Here is a 26,735-nt window from a genome sequence, read left to right on the forward strand (position 1 = left end):
AGTAAACTTGGAGTCATGTGATGATATGCTGTGTGGACTCGGGAAAGCATGCAGTTTATTAGGCTACAGATGAAATAAGTTATGATGAACTTCACAGGGTGGTAAAAGTGCACTTTGATGAGCTTGATGCTCCTTTCCAATAAATATCGAGGGTCTTATTCTGGTGACATGATGATTGATGCTTGGCTGCCGTTTGACAAATAAAAATAATTTAGCTTTTTGTCCATAATAATCTCATCATGTAGGTAGCCAACACGCGCTGCATCTGCGAGCTGTTGGCTCGAGTGCACGTGCCAAGACCAGAGTGGGCACATTCGCTATATAGCGCAATATTTTTGTGACAAATCTATCAGTAAATGTGGTGGAAACTCATGTAACTTGTGAAATTAACCGCAAAAGTTGTTTTTATGTGCACCACGTCATCACGCAAAGCCTTTTATCCCCAACAAGTCAATTCAATGGAAACACATCTCTGGTGGGAAAATGTGCATAATATTTTTATGCACATGTTTGAATATTCGCATGACAATCTGTCGCAATTTGGATGGAAACCTAGATATAGTCTGGAAATATCATCAAAAAAATGAAAAATCTAATTTTTTACTGCACTGCCCCTTTAATATTTTAACACTGCTTAATCGTCTGAACACAGTTAGTGTTCGGGTTTGTTTTGTAAAAAGCAATACAATGAAGTAACATGCGTTCATTATGTCAAATTCAAATCTGTAGCCCGACTTCTCACCCACCCAAGTCCTGGCAGTACATCACCCATGTCCTATTACTTTTTTTCAGAGAGTGTAGTGGTTAAACCATGCCCTTTCATCGATTAGTAGGAATTGTCAATGGGTAGGGGCTATGGGTCTATCTGTGATCGACTGTATGACTATTTGAAGACACATTTTTTTTGTGTGTAGTGGCAGTGGTCACCAACCATCCTCCTGGAGATCTATTCTCTGGTAGATTTTCACTCCAACCATCATATATCACAACAGATTCCGCCAAGTAAGTTCTTGTTGAGAAGCTAAGTGTAATTGTGTGTGTGCAATAAGTGTGCAATACTGCAACTCTTCCACCTATCCTGTCAGGGGATGAGATTATAGTTGTGTAATTGTGTACAGTAATGTCAGTGTTCAAGAGAGCTGTTGATGACAATATACATAAAATCACTACTTTTTTGTACTTTATACCATCGATTACTACTCTGTTGCTGCTCTATGCCTCCTATCTGATTATGTTCACCATGATTTGTTTTCCTCTCACATGAACACCTTCCAGAGCTTGAGCTGTAAAACAATAGCTTGAAAAGATACTTACATGCCATGATTTTGACTTTCATTATAACCTTGTTTATTAGTAAATAACTGACAAGATAATTTATGAAGAATGACAACAACCTTTCATTGCAGTCTGGTTTCTATATTTACTTTCAACAACAGAAAACATTCAAAATGTGTAATTCAAGAGTGTTTGTTTACTCATTAGACAAATTGAAATAAGTTATAATCTCCAGTATTCACAAAATGATGAAATAGACTTTGTGATGATACTGAAGATTATACCATGGGCTTCTGCATCTCAGAGGCCTGTTAGCGTTACTTACTGTGTTTGGCTTCTAAGACGCAGAGGCCTGTAGTCTGCCCTGTAGATAATCATAGCATTCTGTAATGAATAGTCACAGACAGGGTATAGGCCAGGATGGTCCACCATGCAAACAGGCTGTTCTGGGACCTGTCTGCGACTTCTGGTGACCTATTGAAAACAGTGCAACAATGATATAGCAAATTAAGATGCATGATGCATTTATGACAAAACAAAGTAGCCTACACACCTGTGGAAGTTTGTCGCTTTCAGGGTCCGACTCCAGCTCCAACTGACAGGTTGAATACCATGTGCCTTTGTTGTTGTTTTTTGAAGGGGTAAAGGGGTTGGCTCTAAACCATCAGCCAATGTGTAAATATATAAACATTTGCATCCCACGCCCACACAGTCGGACTGAGCATTTCAGTAGCCCAAGGAGGCTCAGGGAAATAAATTATCAAAAATATATTTTGGACTTACATTCAATAAATAAAACACACAGTGATTAATTAGACAGACAGTGATGATTTAAAAATACAATTTAAAAGACTGCATGGGGGCGCTAAGAAAACAAAAACAAATACAGTGGGGGGAAAAAGTATTTAGTCAGCCACCAATGGTGCAAGTTCTCCCACTTAAAAAGATGAGAGAGGCCTGTAATTTTCAACATAGGTACACGTCAACTATGACAAACAAAATGAGAAAAAAAAAATGCAGAAAATCACATTGTAGGATTTTTAATTTATTTATTTGCAAATTATGGTGGAAAATAAGTATTTGGTCAATAACAAAAGTTTCTCAATACTTTGTTATATACCCTTTGTTGGCAATGACACAGGTCAAACGTTTTCTGTAAGTCTTCACAAGGTTTTCACACACTGTTGCTGGTATTTTGGCCCATTCCTCCATGCAGATCTCCTCTAGAGCAGTGATGTTTTGGGGCTGTCGCTGGGCAACATGGACTTTCAACTCCCTCCAAAGATTTTCTATGGGGTTGAAATCTGGAGACTGGCTAGGCCACTCCAGGACCTTGAAATGCTTCTTACGAAGCCACTCCTTCATTGCCCGGGCGGTGTGTTTGGGATCATTGTCATGCTGAAAGACCCAGCCACGTTTCATCTTCAATGCCCTTGCTGATGGAAGGAGGTTTTCACTCATGGCCCCATTCATTATTTCCTTTACACGGATCAGTCGTCCTGGTCCCTTTGCAGAAAAACAGCCCCAAAGCATGATGTTTCCACCCCCATGCTTCACAGTAGGTATGGTGTTCTTTGGATGCAACTCAGCATTCTTTGTCCTCCAAACACGACGAGTTGAGTTTTTACCAAAAAGTTCTATTTTGGTTTCATCTGACCATATGACATTCTCCCAATCCTCTTCTGGATCATCCAAATGCACTCTCGCAAACTTCAGACGGGCCTGGACATGTACTGGCTTAAGCAGGGGGACACGTCTGGCACTGCAGGATTTGAGTCCCTGGCGGCGTAGTGTGTTACTGATGGTAGGCTTTGTTACTTTGGTCCCAGCTCTCTGCAAGTCATTCACTAGGTCCCCCTGTGTGGTTCTGGGATTTTTGCTCACCGTTCTTGTGATCATTTTGACCCCACGGGGTGAGATCTTGCGTGGAGCCCCAGATCGAGGGAGATTATCAGTGGTCTTGTATGTCTTCCATTTCCTAATAATTGCTCCCACAGTTGATTTCTTCAAACCAAGCTGCTTACCTATTGCAGATTCAGTCTTCCCAGCCTGGTGCAGGTCTACAATTTTGTTTCTGGTGTCCTTTGACAGCTCTTTGGTCTTGGCCATAGTGGAGTTTGGAGTGTGACTGTTTGAGGTTGTGGACAGGTGTCTTTTATACTGATAACAAGTTCAAACAGGTGCCATTAATACAGGTAACGAGTGGAGGACCGAGGAGCCTCTTAAAGAAGAAGTTACAGGTCTGTGAGAGCCAGAAATCTTGCTTGTTTGTAGGTGACCAAATACTTATTTTCCACCATAATTTGCAAATAAATTCTTTAAAAATCCTACAATGTGATTTTCTGGATTTTTTTTCTCAATTTGTCTGTCATAGTTGACGTGTACCTATGATGAATATTACAGGCCTCTCTCATCTTTTTAAGTGGGAGAACTTGCACAATTGGTGGCTGACTAAATACTTTTTTCCCCACTGTAGATAGTTTGTTTAAACAGCGGTGAGTTATGACGATGGTTCATTACTTCTGATAACGATAATCTGTTTATAGTACGTTGAATGATGGGAGATAGTTGTTGCTGTTGGCCTGATGGATTAAGTAGACATCTTTTTGTGGGTTTTGGATTATGAAACAATAGGTTTATATTTTAAAAACATCAATGCAACAGTTTGCGATGATTAAGTTACTAGAAAGGGGTTATAGGTTTATAGTAGAAGGTGTAGTTAACTTAATAAACGTGGTATTATCCAGTGTTTTGTGAGGGGGCGTTTTTTTTCCAGGATTGATGGAAGTCTCCTATAGCATTATGATAAGGGGAGAATAGGAGACAACGTAGCGTTTTATTTGAAATAGATGCCTGGGATAAAATATCAAGTCTTACACAAAGTAAGTGAGGGTATTGGCTAATGAATGAAATATGACATTTAAAGGGGTGACAGGAACAATGGCAAAGAACATGGATTTTCTTTTGTTGTTGATTATGTAAAAGATAAGGAGCAGATGTAGGGGTTCAATAATCATGTTGAGATTTAAAGAGGATATGATCTGAAGGGTAATCAATTCAACATAATCATTGTAAACTCAGAGGAATATTGAGTGGTTTTAATTTAGTGAAAGGTTTTATATAAACTTTTTATGGAGTAGTTATGAGGAGTTAGATTGATACAAACGATGATTGATGAGATAGGACTGTGGATATATGTACCATGTTTTGTGTGTAATTACTTTCTTTGGATTGTTGATTATATGTTAACGACATGTATACTTTCTCTTCCAGGAAAATGGGGATCGCTTTATATCTCATTGGGATGTTTCAAAAGTCTGTAGGCTAGGTGGAACAGTTAGTAAAAGTCAGTAGTCTTATTTTAGGTTGTCATAGGGAGCTACCAAATTAAATAAGGCCTGGCCATGTTTGTTTAATTTGTTTTCCAAATGGGTTTTTCAAATAAAAACACAACACACCTAGTAGGATGTTTATAAAGGGTTGTTATTTGAGTGTTAGGAGTTTCAACAGGTAAAAGGTGATAAGTCTTAAAGGAGCACACAGTGAATTTTATGAAGTTTTTATTTTTTGACTGAGTTTTGGGTATACATGATTTCTTAGATGTCATGAGGATTTAATGTACACTTGGGGTATATAACATTTATGAAAGGGTTTGAATGTTGGTAATGATTAGTATACTATTGGATGGAACAATTCATTGAATGATTGCAATGACCTCTGCAATCTGTCCTGGCTTTATGGTGTGCCTTGATCACCCGCACTGTAAATGCTAGAGGCATTATGAATTGGGGGATTAGTTATGATAAGAATAATTGTGAATAAGTTTATAATTTGGTAATAATATATATGAATCGAACCATAAAATAACTAAAGAGAGAGGGAGCTATCCTGAATGAGGGATACCTGTTGATAGTTAAGTGTACTAATCTTGGATTACTTTACGGGACAGAAGTAAGTTGAGGTATTATCCAATGTTGTCATTTTAATTTCATTTTTATTAGGGTTTAATAAACAATGTTGGTGTTTTGTTTTTGAAAGCATGAATCACGTTGTGACTCATGTGTTCAAAAAAGGGGGTAGTATTGATGGTATGAGGATTTATTGGTATATTTGCATATTGTATTAAGTATATGAGCAGTAGTAAGTAATGTGTTATGGGTTAGATTAAATGTTTTAGGGGAAAATGTATTTGGGGTATAAGGCAAAATTTTGAGGAGGCCTTTCTATGACATTAGTGACTATAACAAGCTGCAAGAATGTGCACTTCCTAATCTAAAAGGCTTATCAGGACTGATAACATTTACATTTACATTTACGTAATTTAGCAGACGCTCTTATCCAGAGCGACTTACAAATAGGTGCATTCACCTTATAGCCAGTGGGATAACCACTTTACAATGTTTTATAGTATTTATTTTTTTTGGGGGGGGGGGGGGGGGGGGGTTGGAGTAAAGGGGGGGGGGGGGGGGGGGGGTAGAAGGATTACTTTATCCTATCCCAGGTATTCCTTAAAGAGGTGGGGTTTCAAATGTCTCCGGAAGGTGGTGAGTGACTCCGCTGTCCTGGCGTCGTGAGGGAGCTTGTTCCACCATTGGGGTGCCAGAGCAGCGAACAGTTTTGACTGGGCTGAGCGGGAACTATGCTTCCGCAGAGGTAGGGGAGCCAGCAGGCCAGAGGTGGATGAACGCAGTGCCCTCGTTTGGGTGTAGGGACTGATCAGCGCCTGAAGGTACGGAGGTGCCGTTCCCCTCACAGCTCCGTAGGCAAGCACCATGGTCTTGTAGCAGATGCGAGCTTCAACTGGAAGCCAGTTGAGTGTGCGGAGGAGCGGGGTGACGTGAGAGAACTTGGGAAGGTTGAACACCAGACGGGCTGCGGCATTCTGGATGAGTTGTAGGGGTTTAATGGCACAGGCAGGGAGCCCAGCCAACAGCGAGTTGCAGTAATCCAGACGGGAGATGACAAGTGCCTGGATTAGGACCTGTGCCGCTTCCTGTGTAAGGCAGGGTCGTACTCTCCGAATGTTGTAGAGCATGAACCTACAGGATCGGGTCACCGCCTTGATGTTAGCGGAGAACGACAGGGTGTTGTCCAGGGTCACGCCAAGGCTCTTCGCACTCTGGGAGGAGGACACAACGGAGTTGTCAACCGTGATGGCGAGATCATGGAACGGGCAGTCCTTCCCCGGGAGGAAGAGCAGCTCCATCTTGCCGAGGTTCAGCTTGAGGTGGTGATCCATCATCCATACTGATATGTCTGCCAGACATGCAGAGATGCGATTCGCCACCTGGTTATCAGAAGGGGGAAAAGGAGAAGATTAGTTGTGTGTCGTCAGCGTAGCAATGATAGGAGAGGCCATGTGAGGATATGACAGAGCCAAGTGACTTGGTGTATAGCGAGAATAGGAGAGGGCCTAGAACTGAGCCCTGGGGGACACCAGTGGTGAGAGCACATGGTGCGGAGACAGCTTCTCGCCACGCCACTTGGTAGGAGCGACCGGTCAGGTAGGACGCAATCCAAGAGTGAGCCGCGCCGGAGATGCCCAGCTCGGAGAGGGTGGAGAGGAGGATCTGATGGTTCACAGTATCAAAGGCAGCAGACAGGTCTAGATGGACAAGAGCAGAGGAGAGAGAGTTAGCTTTAGCAGTGCGGAGAGCCTCTGTGACACAGAGAAGAGCAGTCTCAGTTGAATGAATAGTCTTGAAACCTGACTGGTTTGGATCAAGAAGGTCATTCTGAGAGAGATAGCAAGAGAGTTGGCTAAAGACGGCACGCTCAATAGTTTTGGAGAGAAAAGAAAGAAGGGATACTGGTCTGTAGTTGTTGACATCAGAGGGATCGAGTGTTGGTTTTTTGAGAAGGGGTGCAACTCTCGCTCTCTTGAAGACGGAAGGGACATAGCCAGCGGTCAAGGATGAGTTGATCAGCGAGGTGAGGTAAGGGAGAAGGTCACCGGAGATGGTCTGGAGAAGATAGGAGGGGATAGGGTCAAGCGGGCAGGTTGTTGGGCGGCCTGCCGTCACAAGTCGCAAGATTTTATCTGGAGAGAGAGGGGAGAAAGAAGTCTAAGCATAGGGTAGGGCAGTGTGAGCAGGACCAGCAGTGTCATTTGACTTAACAAACGAGGATCGGATGTCGTCAACCTTCTTTTCAAAATGGTTGACGAAGTCATCCACAGAGAGGGAGGGAGGGAGGGGGGGGGGGGGGATTCAGCAGGGAGGAGAATGTGGCAAAGAGCTTCCTAGGGTTAGAGGCGGATGCTTGGAATTTAGAGGGGTAGAAAGTGGCCTTAGCAGCAGAAACAGATGAAGAAAATGTAGAGAGGAGGGAGTGAAAAGATGCCAGGTCTGCAGGGAGTCTAGTTTTCTTCCATTTCCGCTCAGCTGCCCGGAGCTCTGTTCTGTGAGCTCGCAATGAGTCATCAAGCCACGGAGCTGGAGGGGAGGACTGAGCCGGCCGGGAGGATAGGGGACACAGAGAGTCAAAGGATGCAGAAAGGGAGGAGAGGAGGGTTGAGGAGGTAGAATCAGGAGATTGGAGGGAGAAGGATTGAGCAGAGGGAAGAGATGATAGGATGGAAGAGGAGAGAGTAGCAGGAGAGAGAGAGCGAAGGTTGCTATTTGTAAGTCGCTCTGGATAAGAGCGTCTGCTAAATGACATAAATGTAAATGTTGCGACGGCGCATTACCATCCGTGTAGGGGCAGAGGGAGTAGTGTTGGAGGAGAGGGAGAGAGAAAAGGATACAAAGTAGTGGTCGGAGACTTGGAGGGGAGTTGCAGTATGATTAGTAGAAGAACAGCATCTAGTAAAGATGAGGTCAAGCGTATTGCCTGCCTTGTGAGTAGGGGGGGACGGTGAGAGGGTGAGGTCAAAAGAGGAGAGGAGTGGAAAGAAGGAAGTAGAGAGAAATGAGTCAAATGTAGACGTAGGGAGGTTGAAATCCCCCAGAACTGTGAGGGGTGAGCCATCCTCAGGAAAGGAACTTATCAAGGCGTCAAGCTCATTGATGAACTCTCCAAGGGAACCTGGAGGGCGATAGATGACAAGGATATTAAGCTTAAATGGGCTAGTGACTGTGACAGCATGAAATTTAAATGAGGAGATAGACAGATGGGTCAGGGGAAAAATTGACAATGTCCACTTGGGAGAAATGAGGATTCCTGTTCCACCACCCCGCTGACCAGATGCTCTCGGGGTATGCGAGAACACATGGTCAGACGAGGAGAGAGCAGCAGGAGTAGCAGTGTTTTCAGTGGTAATCCATGTTTCCTTCAGCGCCAAGAAGTCGAGGGACTGGAGGGTAGCATAGGCTGGGATGAAGTCTGCCTTGTTGGCAGCAGAACGGCAGTTCCAGAGGCTGCCTGAGACCTGGAACTCCACGTGGGTCGTGCGTGCAGGGACCACCAGGTTAGAGAGGCAGCAGCCACGCGTTGTGAGGCGTTTGTGTAGCCTGTGCGGAGAGGAGAGAACAGGGATAGGCAGAGGCATAGTTGACAGGGTGCAGCAGATGGCTACAATAATGCAGAGGAGATCGGAATAAAATGAACTAAACATCTGGGAAAGGAGAGAGCGGGGCCTCCCTCACCACAACTCCCAAATATAACTCTCCCAACTTCCACCTCAGAAACTATAATTGTTGTAAACTACAGCGGTTCAATGTTTTCTAGGAATAGACTAACCTAGTTTATTCAGCTAGCTAACTAGGTGCAGTATTATTCCGTGAAAAACGTCCGGGCACCTCGTCATAAGACGCCACAGCCAGCTAGCATGCCGGTCTCCAACAGCAGGGTTTAGCGCCAACACTCAGCCACAACAACCACCAGTGTATCAACACTCAAGCAGATTGTTCGTGTCCGTGTCTAACGTTGTGGGTTAGTCCCGACAGCTTGAGCGAGTCCGTCGTCAACTTATTCAGCCAGTTAGTTAGCTAGAATAGTTATGCAAACTAGCTAGCCATTGCTTTCAGACAAAGAAGAACCCCTCCTTTCACGGCACGAACACACAGAGAGAGCCAAACTAACGTTAACTAGGGTGATAAGAAGACAGGATGAAGTAAAATGCTGTGTCTCAACTAACAATGTTATGCAGACTTTCTTTCGAAAAGGTGAAGGCTTCTCTGACAGACCTACCTGGAGAATCTGGACATTTTTTTGCAACTTGGAGACTATGTGGTGGTAAAGGATTAAGGAAGTCATTGATGGACAACCCCCAAGTGGGAAGGTTAGTAATAGGTGTTGATGGCTACCTTGATGGAGGGGCAAGTAAGAGAGAGAGATTCCTAGATCTGTATGTAACATTGTAGGACTTTTCTAACGCAGAGGAGGAAGATGGCACTGCTTTGGCGGAGCATTGTTTTGTTTTGTTTGTGTGTTTTTGGAAGCAGGGAATATTGATACGCTGATAGAAGGACACAACAACAGAGAGATGGTGATAAATGGAGAAGGACTCTGCATGATCATAGAACTAGTGAAGGAAGAAGGTTCATGCATCATCACACAGTCTACACCAACGGAGGTATGGATAGAGGGGAGATTGAACAGGTATCAGGTCAACCAATGCAACGGATGGCTACGAGGAAACTGACGATTAGACATGAGGATACTGTTGATGACAATTATCAAGTGATGGAGGATGATGTTTGAGGAATGATACTGATGAGATGTGGGTTATGGCTGAGTACCTCAGTGGAGGAACAGAGCTATAGACCTCCAATAATTTCAAGATTTTCCAGATTTTCAGGAATCAACTGACTGTCATTCCATTCGGTTATATGTATTTAAAGGGTTTATATAATAGAAATTGGGAATTATGTTAGGAATTGGTATTAGGAATAATTGGTAAAGCATAATAATTTGTCATATGGTCAATGATTGTATGGATTTATTGTTTTAGAAATGAAATCAATTAAACTGTTGTGTTTTTGTCTTCTAGTGAGGTAAATACAGAGGGTATCTTGATGCATAATAAGGGATAATTTGGCATTGAATGGTGTGTACCTATATATAAATAAAAGTAACAAACTATGAAACGGCTGAAGATGAATATCAGAGGCGTTGAAGACGTTTTTGTAAAATACAATTTCTACATGCAACTGGTCTACAATAACCAATCGAAGATATCAAAGGATTTTCTCATGTTTTTATATCGAAGGAGTGGGAAAGGAGTTCACCATTGAGTGAGAATGGAGAAAGATCTGTTCAAATGCAACATTTCTCATGTTGTTGGTATAATGGTTGGCAAATGGACATGACATTGAAGTTGTGGAGTTGGTGGTGAATCGAATGAGACATTGTAGTTGTGACATTGTAATGGGAAAGTCATTTTGAAATATGAAGCTGTCTGAAGAACATAATGAAGAGACGCCAGAAGATTTAAGTGCCGGGTTGAATAAAGGGGTTGCTTGTTGATAATAAAATTGGATTTATCTCAATTGGATAATTTGGGTAGTAGGTATATACACTGCTAAATTGATAGTATTAGTAATGCATTGAGATAATGATCTGCATTTATTATAATTGAATTATGGATGTTTATAATGTATGATAATATAAGTATACATTCTGAAAGCTGTAAGGGAAGTTAAAGATGAGGATTGTGAATGAAATCAGGAATATGTTGATTAATTTGGTTAAAGTATTAACATATTAGTAATGATATAGATTTGAAGTATTGGGTGATATTGATATGGAGGTTTAGAGTAGAAAATATTTATGTTGATAGGCAAGTACTTAATTGGTTATTATCATGGGGTTATGATATTTTCCTATGATCTGAATTTGGTTTAATTATTAAAGCAGGAATAGTTTAGGGATGTAATGATTTAACAGGGAGAGATAATAGAGTGTTATAATGTGTATGTCATATCAGGAATAATAGGAGAACAAAGTCGGAGTTGAATATTGTTTATTTTAACAATCATGGGTTTTTAAGAATTGGGTCTGAGATATTAATCATTAGAATGTGTAATTGATAATCACATATCATTGGAGGCTATTATATTAAGATGAGGATGATATGGTAATTTGAATGCTGTTGAAGTTTTTCTCAAGTTTTTTTGTGGTAATTCCATAGGAACATGGATGGCAAGCATTCTAGGTCCTCTAGTGGCCATAGTAATTATTGTAGCAATAGTTATGGGGTGTTGTTTTCAAATTTTTCGGGGATTGATTTTAAGATCTGTACAAATGATTATTAACATGCCTGTGATTACAGTTAGAGATGTGTCAGTTAATGTTAATGCAAGGAGGGAAAGGAATAATTATTCTTTGTCATCTTGTTCCAGTTCAGATTCCATTGATAATGTTGATTGAGGACAAGGAATGTTAAAATGGAAGTGTATAACATGGAATTTAAGGTTTATAGGATCGTAGATGTGGACAGATGAATATCTCAGTTGATCAGATAGAGCCCCTTGTGACCAGGAAAAACTTGGGGTTCCTCTGATGGCGCAGAATTAATGAAGACGGATGTTGTTATTTTGTATTGGCCATTGTGGAGAGGTTGGAGTCTGTTTGATTGAGTGTGTGGACAGGTGTCTTTTATACAGGTAACAAGTTCAAACAGGTGCAGTTAATACAGGTAATGAGTGGAGAACAGGAGGGCTTCTTAAAGAAAAACTAACAGGTCTGTGAGAGCCGGAATTCTTACTGGTTGGTAGTTGATCAAATACTTATGTCATGCAATAAAATGCAAATTAATTACTTAAAAATCATTCAATGTGATTTTCTGGAATTTTGTTTTATATTCCGTCTCTCACAGTTGAAGTGTGCCTATGATAAAAATGACAGACCTCTACATTCTTTGTAAGTAGGAAAACCTGCAAAATCGGCAGTGTATCAAATACTTGTTCTCCCCACTGTATATAAAAATAAGGTTTTGACTGCATAGATTATTAGCATGAATATGTAGTAGCTGATTATGTGTCTATCTTTTACTCAGACTGAGTTTATAGAGGTTTGAGAGGTTTGATATCACATAAGATAGATGACTGAGAATGTATACCTTTATTGATTAAATAAATGGAGAATCAAGTTGGATTCAGGTATGAAAGGTTGAAGGGGTAAATTCTCAGTTATCTAGCATAGTTTAAGATCTAGTCAGCGATATACAGTCGGGAGAACAAGTATTTGATACACTGCCGATTTTGCAGGTTTTCCTACTTACAAAGCATGTAGAGGTCTGTCATTTTTATCATAGGTACACTTCAACTGTGAGAGACGGAATCTAAAACACAAATCCAGAAAATCACATTGTATGATTTTTAAGTAATTAATTTGCATTTTATTGCATGACATAAGTATTTGATCACCTACCAACCAATAAGAATTCCGGCTCTCACAGACCTGTTAGTTTTTCTTCAAGAAGCCCTCCTGTTCTCCACTCATTACCTGTATTAACCACACCTGTTTGAACTCGTTACCTTTATAAAAGATACCTGTCCACACACTCAATCAAACAGACTCCAACCTCTCCACAATGGCCAAGACCAGAGAGCTGTGTAAGGACATCAGGGATACAATTGTAGACCTGCACAAGGCTGGGATGGGCTACAGGACAATAGGCAAGCAGCTTGGTGAGAAGGCAACAACTGTTGGCGCAATTATTAGAAAATGGAAGAAGTTCAAGATGACGGTCAATCACCCTCGGTGTGGGGCTCCATGCAAGATCTCACCTCGTGGGGCATCAATGATCATGAGGAAGGTGAGGGATCAGCCCAGAACTACATTGCAGGACCTGGTCAATGACCTGAAGAGAGCTGGGACCACAGTCTCAAAGAAAACCATTAGTAACACACTACGCCGTCATGGATTAAAATCCTGCAGCGCACGCAAGGTCCCCCTGCTCAAGCCAGCGCATGTCCAGGCCCGTCTGAAGTTTGCCAATGACCATCTGGATGATCCAGAGGAGGAATGGGAGAAGGTCATGTGGTCTGATGAGACAAAAATAGAGCTTTTTGGTCTAAACTCCACTCGCCGTGTTTGGAGGAAGAAGAAGGATGAGTACAACCCCAAGAACACCATCCCAACCTTGAAGCATGGAGGTGGAAACATCATTCTTTGGGGATGCTTTTCTGCAAAGGGGACAGGACGACTGCACCGTATTGAGGGGAGGATGGATGGGGCCATGTATTGCGAGATCTTGGCCAACAACCTCCTTCCCTGAGTAAGAGCATTGAAGATGGGTCGTGGCTGGGTCTTCCAGCATGACAACGACCCGAAACACACAGCCAGGGCAACTAAGGAGTGGCTCCGTAAGAAGCATCTCAAAGTCCTGGAGTGGCCTAGCCAGTCTGTAGACCTGAACCCAATAGAAAATCTTTGGAGGGAGCTGAAAGTCCGTCTTGCGCAGCGACAGCCCCGAAGCTTGAAGGATCTGGAGAAGGTCTGTATGGAGGAGTGTGCCAAAATCCCTGCTACAGTGTGTGCAAACCTGGTCAAGACCTACAGGAAACGTATGATCTCTGTAATTGCAAACAAACGTTTCTGTACCAAATATTAACCCTCCCGTTGTCCTAGGGTCAAAATGACCCGCCACTTTGTTGAACCAACTTTATTTAATTTTTATATTTTTGGGATCATTTGTGAGAAGGAGGCAGTGATACTTTCTTTAAAGTCTCACTGCCTCCTTCTCACAAATGATCCCAAAAATATAAAAATTAAATAAAGTTGGTTCAACACAGTGGCTGGTCATTTTGACCCTAGGACAACGGGAGGGTTAAGTTCTGCTTTTCTGATGTATCAAATACTTATGTCATGCAATAAAATGCAAATTAATTACTTAAAAATCATACAATGTGATTTTCTGGATTTTTGTTTTAGATTATGTCTCTCACAGTTGAAGTGTACCTATGATAAAAATTATAGACCTCTACATGCTTTGTAAGTAGGAAAACCTGCAAAATCGGCAGTGTATCAAATACTTGTTCTCCCCACTGTAGGTAGTACTGATTGGAGAATATTGTATTTTATATAAAGTTATATGTGAATTGTTGGGGTTAAGTCATGTCACTTACCACACATACAAAAAAGGATTGTAATGATGTCATGTTATAGGATTGTGAGGACAGAGGAAGAGTTAAGAGATGAGTGTTTTGTGGCCATGAAGTCTATATTCCATTATGTCAAAGGAGATTAGTGATGTTTAGGATAGCATGAGTGATGTTTAGGATAGTGACTTGGGGTAAAGAGTGATGAACATCAAAGACAGGGAGTGCCCATGGAGACTTGCCAGATGTATGCCAGTAAGAGGGTAACAGAAGGGTATATAAGGTAGAGTGTATTCTTTGTTCAAGGTAGTTCAACTGACAAAGGGCAAAGCCATGTCCGTTGGTTAGATGAACCCACGAGCTCGTGAAATCAATGAATACTTGGTATGAAATCTCCACAGAATGTCTAAGTATATTCTTGCATCCTTGATTCTTTGATACCCGAGAAACTCATCATAACATACCTTGACGAGATCTTGAGGCCCATTGTCGTGCCATTCATCCGCTGCTATTACCTCATGTTTCAGCATGATAATGCATGGCCCCATGTCGCAAGGATCTGTACACAATTCCTGGAAGCTGAACATTTTCCAGTTCTTCCATGGCTTGCATGCTCACCAGATGTCACCCATTGAGCATGTTTGGGATACTCTGGATCGATGTGTACGACAGCGTGTTCCAGTTCCCGCCAATATCCAGCAACTTCGCACAGCCATTAAAGAGGAGTGGGACAACATTCCACAGGCCACAATCAACAGCCTGATCAACTCTATACGAAGGAGATGTGTTGTGCTGCATGAGGCAATTGGTGGTCACACCAGATACTGACTGGTTTTCTGATACACGCCCCTACATTTTTTAAAGGTATCTGAACCCAACAGATGCATATCTGTATTCCCAGTCATGTGAAATCCATTGATTAGGGCCTAATGAATTTATTTCAATTGACTGATTTCCTTATATGAACTGTAAGTCAGTAAAGTCTTTGAAATTGTTGCATGTTGTGTTTATATTTTTGTTCAGTGTAATTACTAATACTTCCTCTTTATTCTGTACTTTCAGAAACCACACACACAAACACACGTTACATCTTTCTTGCCGAAGATTGTGGCCAGCTTTTGTATGCTAGCAACATACTGTTTGGAACTACACTCTTACAAAACCGCAAGAAAAGCCATATATGTATTGGTTGTTAATTTAATTGAAGCAGTAGTAGTGGTTGAACCACAAAAACAAAAACTAGTTTTACTGGAGGAAAAAACAAATGCTGTCATGTCATTATAAATATGCATAACCTATATTTCAATATTCATATAGTAATTGAACAACAAAAACTGCATTCCCACCTCCCAGGTGCTCCTCCAGCAGCTCTGTCATGAGGTTCTCTTTGTACTTTCGGTAGGTAATCACCTCACCTATGGGAAGAGGGAGTGGGGAGGATGAGGGAGTGGGTAGGTGGGTGAGATAAAGTCAATATAATTGCATATTGGAACTGGATGTCCAATTATAAAAAACTAAATAAAAAACGAGTTCAGTAATCATGTCACCTGTCAGCTGGCTGTGAAGTATGTGGCCATTGAGGAAAGCAATGCTGATCAGATGGAAAAATATATTCTTATACCACTTGGTAGTTTTCTCAGCGCATTCCACAAAACTGTTCATCATGTCCGCCTTATCCACTGCCTACATTTTGAGGTTATAGTACACAGTCTGGTTTGATCTTTCTCTCTCCTGTCAGGTGAACCACCTTCCCTGTGGCCGACATGGTTGCTGTATGGACAGTGCAGAGGACATGGATGTCTCGTTTGTCATGTCACTTTACTGCCAGCTGTTGACCGTTCTCATTGAACTCCACCTCCTCCCTCTGCATCTTCCTGCTTCCGAAATACTGGCATCCACTTCCTGTTCGACCTGACTGTGCCACAGGCCCCTGTGCTGTTGAAGAGCAGCTGCTGGAAGAGTGTGGGAGTGCTGTACCAACTGTCCACATACAAAGTGTGTCCCTTCCCAAGATGTGGAGCCAGCATGGTCATCACCATGGACCCGGAAACCCCCTCACTATGTTGGATGTCAGTGTAGACTACAATGTCCTGGACAAATCCTGTCTTCACGTCGCACATAACAAAGAACCTGACCCCAAACCTGTGCATTTTGGAGGGAATGTATTGACGGAACGCCAGCCTACCCTTCCATAACATCAGGGACTCGTCAATGCATAGGTTCTTGTATGGCACAAAGACCCGACCAAGTGCTGATGTCAGGCTGGTGAGAACATTTCTTAATTTGTATAAGTGGTCATTTAGGTTGGCAGTAGAATTGTTTACGAAATGCAGGCATCGCAACAGAACTAGGAAGCGGTTTTGGGAAAAGAGAGTGGCAAAGAAGTGAGTTGCAAACATAGGATCCATGCTCCAGTATTCCCTTAGGGAGGGAGTTCGTCTTCACTATTCCGATGAGAAGGACTGTCACCAGGAAGGTATACATTTCACTAATTGTGGTTGTCACCCATTTAGCGAGCTTCCCCCTCTCCTGTCTCTCTCTTCTCCTGTAGCTCCAAGGCATAGTGATTGTTCTCCTCCACTATGTCTCCCACCAGCTCCTCTGTCAGAAACAGCTTGAAGCACTCTGCCTCAGAGGGAGATGGCAAGGGGCTTTACACTCCAGACTGGGACTCAGCAGGGCCCGGAGGTGTGAAATGGCTGGTGGCCCTCCAGCTTCCGCAGACGTCCTGTACTTCACCCATTGTTGGTCTGCCTCCATCACCACCATAATCTCCAGAGTAACCTGGGACTTCATCGGTGGGAAAGGGGTTCATATTATTATTGTGATATAATGCTTACTTAATTGACCATGTATAGCAGGTGAAATTTGGCCATAGAATCAATGATGGAAAAATATGTATTTTCAATGTCTGTAAATGATATATTTTCAACGTCCAGTTTAATATATATTTTAGATGTCTGGAAAATACGTATTTTTACCTTTCATTCAGCACCTAAAATGCACCGGATTTTAATGCCTGGAAAATACACTACCGGTCAAAAATTTTAGAACACCTACTCATTCAAGGGTTTTTCTTTATTTTTACTATTTTCTACATTGTAGAATAATAGTGAAGACATCAAAACTATGAAATAACACATATGGAATCATGTAGTAACCAAAAAAGTGTTAAACAAATCAAAATATATTTTATATTTGAGATTCTTCAAATAGCCACCCTTTGCCTTGATGACAGCTTTGCACACTCTTGGAATTCTCTCAACCAGCTTCATGAGGTAGTCACCTGGTAAAACCTTTTTGGTTACTACATGATTCCATATGTGTTATTTCATAGTTTTGATGTCTTCACTATTATTCTACAATGTAAAAAAAGTAAAAATAAAGAAAAACCCTTGAATGAGTAGGTGTGTCCAAACTTTTGACTGGTAGTGTACGTATTTTTGACGTCCGTATAAGACATCTTTTCAACATCTGTATAACCTTTCATTCAGCACCTGAAAGGCACGTGATACCAACATCTGGAAAATACCTCAAAAGAAAAGTATTTTCAACATAATTTTCCTTACTCGGGTGCATCCAATATTGTTCCATTTGTCCAGTGAACTTAGAGACACCTCTCCCACTCTGTCTGGGCAGGGTAACAGGAAGAGGTCTAGGATAGGCTAATGGTGGAGAAGTTATACACTCTTAGAGAAAAAAAGGTTCTATGTAGAACCATATAGGGTTCTTTGTCTTGTCTCCATAGCGGAACTCCTCTATGATGGGTTCTGCCTAGAACCCTCTATAAATGGTTCTACCAAGAACCCCTTTATCATCTAAAGGTTCTTCCTAGAACCCTCTTTGAAAGGTTCTTCCTAGAACCATCTATGAACGATTCCACCAGCCTTATTAGCCTTTAAAATTAAACTCTTTATGACAATACATTACATAAATCATTTGGACTTTCTTTGAGGGCCTAGTTATACCCTAACACAGTGGTTGGAAACTGTCAGGCCCTGGCTCTGGGGACTCTTATATGTTGAGCCAGGGTGTTAGTTTATATGTGTAGTGTCTATGTTTTGTTTTCTATGTGTTCTTTTCTAGATCGTGTGTTTCTGTGTTGGCCGGGGTGATTCCCAATCGGAGGCAGCTGTGTCTTGTTGTCTCTGATTGGGAACCATACTTAGGCAGCCTGTTGTGCACTTGTCATTTGTGGGATCTTGTTCCGTGTAGGTTTGTGTTATATGACCGAGGACTTCACGTTTCGTTTGGTTGTTGTTGTATCGTGTTTGTAAAGTACTAATTAAAAGATGTACGCATATCACGCTGCGCCTTGGTCCACTTATTACGACGATCGTGACAGAAACTCCTGGTTTACAGGCCAAATCAGGCCTGCAAGTCACATCATTCTGGCTTGCAAAGTGATGTGTAATTCCTATTGGAATCCAGCTAGAGTGAAGATATACAACAATTGGAACTTGTAATCACCCGCAACCTGCATTCAGAATAACTGCCAGGGTAGGGAAGGTTGATAAATGAGACTACCTAAATCATGTAAACAGGAACAATCATCCCACAGAAAAAAAATCATCCCACAGCCGAATGTAATTGATGACACCTGTGGTACGGGATCCTCGAAAATTGATTTGGACTCCCCTCTCTCACGTACACACACACACACACACATGCACATACGCACACACACAGATGCACGCATGCACGCACACTACACATACTTACTGCTGGAGCTGCTGATGTCTTTGGGGGTAGGGGACAAAGGGTGGATGCAGTGTTGACAGAGACAGTCTTTCCCATTAAAGATGACATGATCTCCAGTAGGAAAGGGTTGTCTGAGAGAGCGAGGGAGAGAGCGAGAGTGAGAGAAAGAGATACATCTATGTGTATGTGTGTGTGTGCGTGTGTGTGTGTATGCATGTGCATGTGGCAGCACAATGATCTTACTTGCAGATTGTGCAGACGAAGCAGGCCGGATGGTACGTTTTGCCGAGAGCAGTGACCACCTCTCCCTCCACAAAGTTCCCACAGCCATTGCAGCATGTGCCATGGAGCCGTTGGTAGTCCAACGTGCACAGGTAGTCCCCGTTCTTCATGAAGAAACCTCCCTGAGCCAAGTCGCAGCCGCACACTGAACACACACGCACACACACACACACACAAAATGTATTCGCTTAGCATACATGCTAAAATGAGAAAAGTGCTGTCAGAATCTTTCTTCATCAACATTTAGCCTTAATTTCTTCACAAAATAAAACATTTAATTTCTTCACACACAAAATGTCTGTAGGTAGCATTATGGTAAAATGAATTAGTAACCTCAGGCACTTTACGCAGTAGCTCCAATTTTAGTAATGGAGGATTCCAGTAGTATGTCAGAGTATGGCTGCATGATTTGGACAAAATATCTCATTGTGATTTTTTTGGCAATTGCGGTTATTAATTTATTGTGATTTTCATTCACTTTGGTGAAAACTTGATAGTTCCATAAGACATGGTTTAAACAAGTGTCAAGGTAGAAAATAGCACATCTAAAATTACATCATAGGAATTAATACATGCTGCGCTAAATGGACATTACTTTAGATGTTATATACGTATACTATACATTTTTATGTGTGTAGATATGGTTGTCCTTGTTCGATAGAGCCATTGGACGTCTTTCAGCGATGTTCCTATCGGCGGATTCATTGCTAAATATTATTTACAGGCAGGCACATTTTTTTCCAGTCTCTGAAAGACTACAACTTGTGTTGGGCGGTGCTTCCTGCTCTGGCCCTAGGCCCTCCTCCAAGGGGGGCCACTAACAACACAATCCTTTGGGCAAAACTGAAAGAACTGACCAGATGCAATGACTTCAAGTGATTTCTCTCATCAACACGAATTCGACCATGGAGCATTTTTTGATGTTCTATTAGCCACATGGTGACATTCAACCATGCATGTTTCAACCGGAATATAGCGAAGAGGATTTGAAACAAAGAGTTGGATTTAGCTATTGTTAGAAGCTCAGCTACAACCGATGCCAGCACCAAGAGGGCAGATGACAAATATGGTGCCTAGCTAAGTAAATTATTTTTCCTGCAAGCCACCTAGCTCACTAGCTAACTTTAGTTTATCTACTGAAACCCATATTGTGTATTGCTGGCTAACATACTACTGTGTTACAGTGGGGGAAAATCTAATTATTTTTCTTTGCTAACTTAGGTAGGTAGCTAGCTAGCTAGGTAGCTAAGTTAGTTAAACAACTACCGGTAGCCATATCTATGACTTAAAATAGAAGAGGTTTTACAATCTGAGATATTTTGTATCTTGATTTTAAAACATATATTTTAGTTGTAGATATGGCTACTAAACAGCAAGCTACAACATTACAACCAGCCAACTAAAGCTAGGTTTACAGCAAACGTTAGCACTTGACAGGAGTTGGCTTGCTAGTTAGCCTGGTGCCTGCTAACTTGTTATACGCCACGCCTCGCATTTGTAACTTGTTAGCAAACGTGTAACATCAGCAACTAAATACTTTTACTAGCTCGCTATGTAACATATTTGACAAGGGTTGACATTGGTTATGATTATGACCGTGGATGCATTTCAATCTCACAAAATTATAGGCAAGATATGGTTCCAAACAGAGGTAAATTACAAGTATTGTATATGCAACAAGCTAGTTTGCTAAATTTACTAGCAAACAGTGAGGAGAAACCATAATACAACAATTTTCTGTTGCAAACCTCTAAAACTGAAGCTGCTTTCACTATAAAAATATTTGCCTAAGCATGCATGATAGACATGGCTGTAGGTAGATACTGTCTGCCTACCTACCTAGGCAGACACAGTCTGGTCACTGTGCAAAGGTTGAGGGTTATGCCATATTTCTTTCTATTAGGCTAGATATTGTTGTAAACGTAATCTCTGTGCATGTGCACATGTATGCATGTTCAACTAGTCTACCCTAATGTTGATGTTATGCTGGCACAGTTCAACTGTCATTCAAAGTACAATAGAGTATAATTTATTTAGTTTTTTTGTCTCATAGACAATACCATGATACCTGGGCTTTTTCCTGGAGTGGATTCTAGATACAGAAACAGAATTCCTTTGCCTGCTTGATTGCTGTGCGTCCTGCTGTGCCGCCTGCTGTGCAGCTTGTGAGCCTTACTACTACAAGGAAGAGAGAAGCCAGCTCCATAATTTCCTCTCTTCTACAGAAGGAGCCCAGTAGCTCCTGAGGCTGGACTCACATCGGTGCCCTGTCACTGACATGATTTGTCTGGCCTCCAACTCAACGTCTGAAAGCATATAGACAGTTGTGCTTCTCAGGCTGTGGTTAGTGTATCGCTTGGACAAGCCTGCCTCCTCACTTATTCTGGGCAACATATTACCTGTGGATGGAAATACAAACCGATAACGTAAGCATTAGACAAGGCTACACATGTGGAACCTTATTCTGACTAATTAGGGGAATATTCTGTTAATTCATTAACCTACCAAGAGTATCCACTCCCATTGATTCATGGGAATATCAGATGTTCTGTTGATCCAGCTTATCTTGCGCGCAGCACAGTGGATGGAGGTAGAAGGCTTTTGCTCCCATCAGGCATTTACTCCAATAGTTTTTTAAAACTCTGCACTGGACAGTTTGGATTGCCAAGGGGTTGCAAACATAAATCCCCAGAGTTTTTCTTTGTTGAGCTCATTCGGGTCTTTATGGTTTTTCGTTTCAGGGTTATGTGAGAGGCACACATACTCAAGTCCTTGATCTCTTCTCACTTCAAAGGAGCTCGCTGACAGGTCCCGGTTTCCCTCTCTCCCCCTCCTTGCCAAATATAACTGAATGTCAAACCACACCTTTCGCATTAACCCGAGAGCAGTATTTGAAGATAACTCTGCTGTTTGAGGTCTGCAGCTGAGACGTGACAGACATGTTTACTGTTGTCTTTCTCAGCTTTGCGGTATTGTTTTACTACATACCTGAAGGCGTTGTTGCTCGCCGTGAATACCTTGTCCACGATGAGGTTGTACTGACTGTAGTGGCGATTAATACCACTTTGCAGGGGCACAAAACGTGCTACATAGTACTCCTAGCTTGTGGCTGTGCGCACGGATGTGGTTGGGAATCTGGTTGAGCTGTTCTGCTTCAGCAGGCAAAATGTCATTTTGGCGATTCTCCCGCAACCAGTCTTTCAAGACACCAATGGCCCATGTTGTATTTTTTTGTGTTGTTTTCATGTCTCCCCTCCTCTATCTCATCAACCTCAGCATCATTGACAGTTTTATGTCTCTTGGTTGAAGGTTGATCATCATCCTCGCAAAATAAATCAAAAGATATAGAAAATCCTCCATTGTAGCAGCTACTGTTAGCTAAGGTTTTCTTTCCAATCAACTGTTTCTTTGATGTGTTCTTTTGAATTCATCAGAATTCTATAGTCATTGAATTTTACCGTGTCGATATACAGTGCGTTATAGGGAAATAATGCACACTCTAAAATGCCCTTCAAGCCAACCAGAAACGAGTATTCAACAATGCCATGGTATGAACTAAACTACACATTTAATAGCTTTATATTCTCATTATAAAAAGTGCATGCATGAATGCTCAAATTCTAAAAATAACAATGGCAACAGTAGCAGGAGCTTGGCCCATTATTTGATCTACCAGCAGAAAATAACTCTGAACATTCTAAACAACATCACAAACAAAAGCTGCTGTGGGAAAATCCAGAGACATTATTTTCTGATTATACCCTAATTGGAGACAAGAATGCAATCTCTGACCTGCTCTTCTATACAGAGCATACTGCTGCTTGGTACTCTACCGCATGTAGACACTTTGGCCATGTCAGAAAGAGAGGAATCACTAACGGTCGACAGATCTTGGTATTTGATGAACAGGCGCTTGATAATCGACTCTTCAACATTAACACCTACAACAATGGCACAGTAATGATTCAAGGCCTAGAAGCTGCACTTATCCTCAATACATCACGGAAAGAGCTAACAGACACCTTTAAAGAGAATGGCACTCTTAACTGCTACACTTCAATCAGAAGACAGACCTGATGAGAAATCTGTTAATTCCAAAAGTCCCCCCACCCTCATATCTAACCAAGCCACCCTAGCAGACATTGAGAGTGACAACATGTCCCAACTGTCCCAGGCCTTTGGGAGTATATCCTTATTAGAGGTAGAGGTGAATGAGCTTTGTGGTGAGGTGACAGTTCTGAGGCAGGATAAGGAGGAGCTGAGAGAGAAACTGGCAACGGTCGAGAGCATCATGAGGACAGAGGGAGGAGCTACAAAGGGAATTGTCAGCAGTCATAGAATTTCTACAACACAGAGACACCACCATCCACACTCTAAGAGAACAACCCGAGCCTACCACAAACCTCACTAACACACCCTCACATCCCCTCATCTTTAGTACCAATGCTTCTCATAGTGAACCTCCGGAACTCACACAGACTCAGCACAAGAGCTCAGTAACCAAATCCAGTACAACTCCTCCTCCCACACCAGCACATTCCCCTAGTCAGATAGGTCTGACCAGACCTCCCCAAGATCCTCACATTGCAGCCCAAGAGCACCAGAGGAGCCATGTTGGGACCCTCAGGAGAAAGGAAGACGACGTAAGGCCACCTGTAGTCCCCACCCCACTCCATCCAAAGAACATAACTCAAGACACCACAGTGTCTTTACTAGATGCTGTTCTTCTACTAATCTCACTGCAACTCCCCTCCAAGTCTCCGACCACTACTTTGTATCCTTTTCTCTCTCCCTCTCCTCCAACACTACTCACTCTGCCCCTACACAGATGGTAATGCGCCGTCGCAACCTTCGCTCTCTCTCTCCCGCTACTCTCTCCTCTTCCATCCTATCATCTCTTCCCTCTGCTCAATCCTTCTCCCTCCAATCTCCTGATTCTGCCTCCTCAACCCTCCTCTCCTCCCTTTCTGCATCCTTTGACTCTCTATGTCCCCTATCCTCCCTGCTGGCTCGGTCCTCCCCTCCAGCTCCGTGGCTTGATGACTCATTGCGAGCTCACAGAAATGAACTCCGGGCAGCTGAGCGGAAATGGAAGAAAACTAGACTCCCTGCTGACCTGGCATCTTTTCACTCCCTCCTCTCTACATTTTCTTCATCTGTTTCTGCTGCTAAGGCTACTTTCTACCACTCTAAATTCCAAGCACCCGCCTCTAACCCTAGGAAGCTCTTTGCCACATTCTCCTCCCTGCTGAATCCCCCCCCCCCCCCCTCTCTGTGGATGACTTCGTCAACCATTTTGAAAAGAAGGTTGACGACATCCGATCCACGTTTGTTAAGTCAAATGACACTGCTGGTCCTGCTCACACTGCCCTACCCTATGCTTTGACTTCTTTCTCCCCTCTCTCTCCAGATAAAATCTTGCGACTTGTGACGGCAGGCCGCCCAACAACCTGCCCGCTTGACCCTATCCCCTCCTCTCTTCTCCAGACCATCTCCGGTGACCTTCTCCCTTACCTCAACTCGCTGATCAACTCATCCTTGACCGCTGGCTATGTCCCTTCCATCTTCAAGAGAGCGAGAGTTGCACCCCTTCTCAAAAAACCAACACTCGATCCCTCTGATGTCAACAACTACAGACCAGTATCCCTTCTTTCTTTTCTCTCCAAAACTATTGAGCATGCCGTCTTTAGCCAACTCTCTTGCTATCTCTCTCAGAATACCTCTGTTGTCGGGAGAGGTCGTGTTTTTCTCTAGCTGGAGGTAAGCAGGAGGTAAGCTTCTCATATGGTGTTGAGTAAAGCTTAACCATGTATTAGATCGTAGGTAGGTAGTTAGCTGTAGTTAGGTACTGTATTTATTATAGGTTAGTATTGTTGTTATTGTAGGTTTCCGTAGGTAATTGTAGGTTAGTATCGAAGCACGAGGCTAGCTAGCTAGCGGGTAGCTACTGGTATCGATTAGCAACGCTGGAGAGCTGTTTCCAATTTTAATGTAGTCCTAGCCATCGTTTAATTTTTGCTGCGTTATGCGTTACGAAAGGAACTAGACACGGACTTGAATTATCTGTTTAGTGTGCTAACACACTCTTGGCAGTTTGTTGTAACCAAGTATTGATGCTAAATTGTGTGTTAATGGATGCTAGCTTGCAAGTTAGCTACGGCGTCATAGCTAGGCATCGGGGGTTGTTGTGGGTAGTTACTGTGTCTTGGCAGTGCCGGCTGTAGCACGAAGCGAGCTACCTAGCCGTTTTTTCGAACAGAGTCAGAGTCAACACAATAGCCATTGTGTGCCGGGTGTAGCACGAAGCTAGCTAGCTAGCCGTTCTTCAAACAAAGTCAACACAGTGGCCATTGCTAGCTACCAAACACGACCAGCTAACTGTACGGTAGTAGCTAAATACAATATACTTGTCCTAGCTAGCCAACGTCTAATCATTGCTGCGTCATGAAAGGAACTTGACACAGACACGAATGATCTGTTTAGTGTGTTATCACACTATTGGTGGTTTGTTGTGACCAAGGGTTGGTGCTATACGGTGTGTTATTGTTATTGGATGCTAGCTTGCTAGTTAGCTATGGTGTCATAGTTGAATAAAGTGGGTTGAGTCTATTCCTTTAAACATTGAACCGCTGTGGTTCACAACAATTCTGATTTCTAAAGGTGGAAGTTGGGAGAGTTTTTGTTCGGGTGGTTCAGTGAAACAATTTTAGTTTCTGAGGTAGCAGTTTTTGGTGAGGGAGGCCCTGCTCTCTCCGCTCCCAGATGCTTAGCTCATTTCATTCCGATCTCCTCTGCATTTTTGTAGCCATTTGCTACAGCCTGTCAACTATGCCTCTGCCTATCCCTGTTCTCTCCTCTCTGCACAGGCTAAACAAACGCACCACACCGCGTGGCTGCTGCCTCTCTAACCTGGTGGTCCCTGCACGCACCACCCACGTGGAGTTCCAGGTCGCAGGCAGCCTCTGGAACTGCCGTTCTGCTGCCAACAAAGCTGACTTCATCCCAGCCTATGCCAACCTCCAGTCCCTCGACTTCCTGGCGCTGACGGAAACATGGATCACCACTGAAAACACTGCTACTCCTACTGCTCTCTCCTCGTCTGACCATGTGTTCTCGCATACCCCGAGAGCATCTGGTCAGAGGGGAGGTGGTACAGGAATCCTCATTTCTCCCAAGTGGACATTCTCAATTTTTCCCCTAACCCATCTGTCTATCTCCTCATTTGAATTCCATGCTGTCACAGTCACTAGCCCATTTAAGCTTAATATCCTTGTCATCTATCGCCCTCCAGGTTCCCTTGGAGAGTTCATCAATGAGCTCGACGCCTTGATAAGTTCCTTCCCTGAGGATGGCTCACCCCTCACAGTTTTGGGGGATTTCAACCTCCCTATGTCCACATTTGACTCATTTCTCTCTGCCTCCTTCTTTCCACTCCTCTCCTCTTTTGACCTCACCCTCTCACCGTCCCCCCCTACTCACAAGGCAGGCAAT

General features: G+C 42.6%; 1 protein-coding gene across 1 annotated transcript in view; it reads right to left on the bottom strand.

Annotated features, from left to right (window-relative positions):
- Positions 1-26,735, bottom strand: part of ablim1b (actin binding LIM protein 1b) — a gene marked incomplete at both ends in the record, with an annotated part of 155,847 nt that overhangs the window by 77,674 nt on the left and 51,438 nt on the right. Inside the window, 2 exons of the mRNA XM_084141432.1 lie at positions 18,984-19,093; positions 19,206-19,389. Coding sequence (XP_083997558.1) covers positions 18,984-19,093; positions 19,206-19,389 — 294 coding nt within the window. The remainder of the gene's footprint in view (positions 1-18,983; positions 19,094-19,205; positions 19,390-26,735) is intronic.

Source organism: Coregonus lavaretus (assembly GCF_964263955.1).
Source record: "Coregonus lavaretus genome assembly, chromosome: 25".
NCBI classification, from domain to species: Eukaryota; Metazoa; Chordata; class Actinopteri; order Salmoniformes; family Salmonidae; genus Coregonus; species Coregonus lavaretus.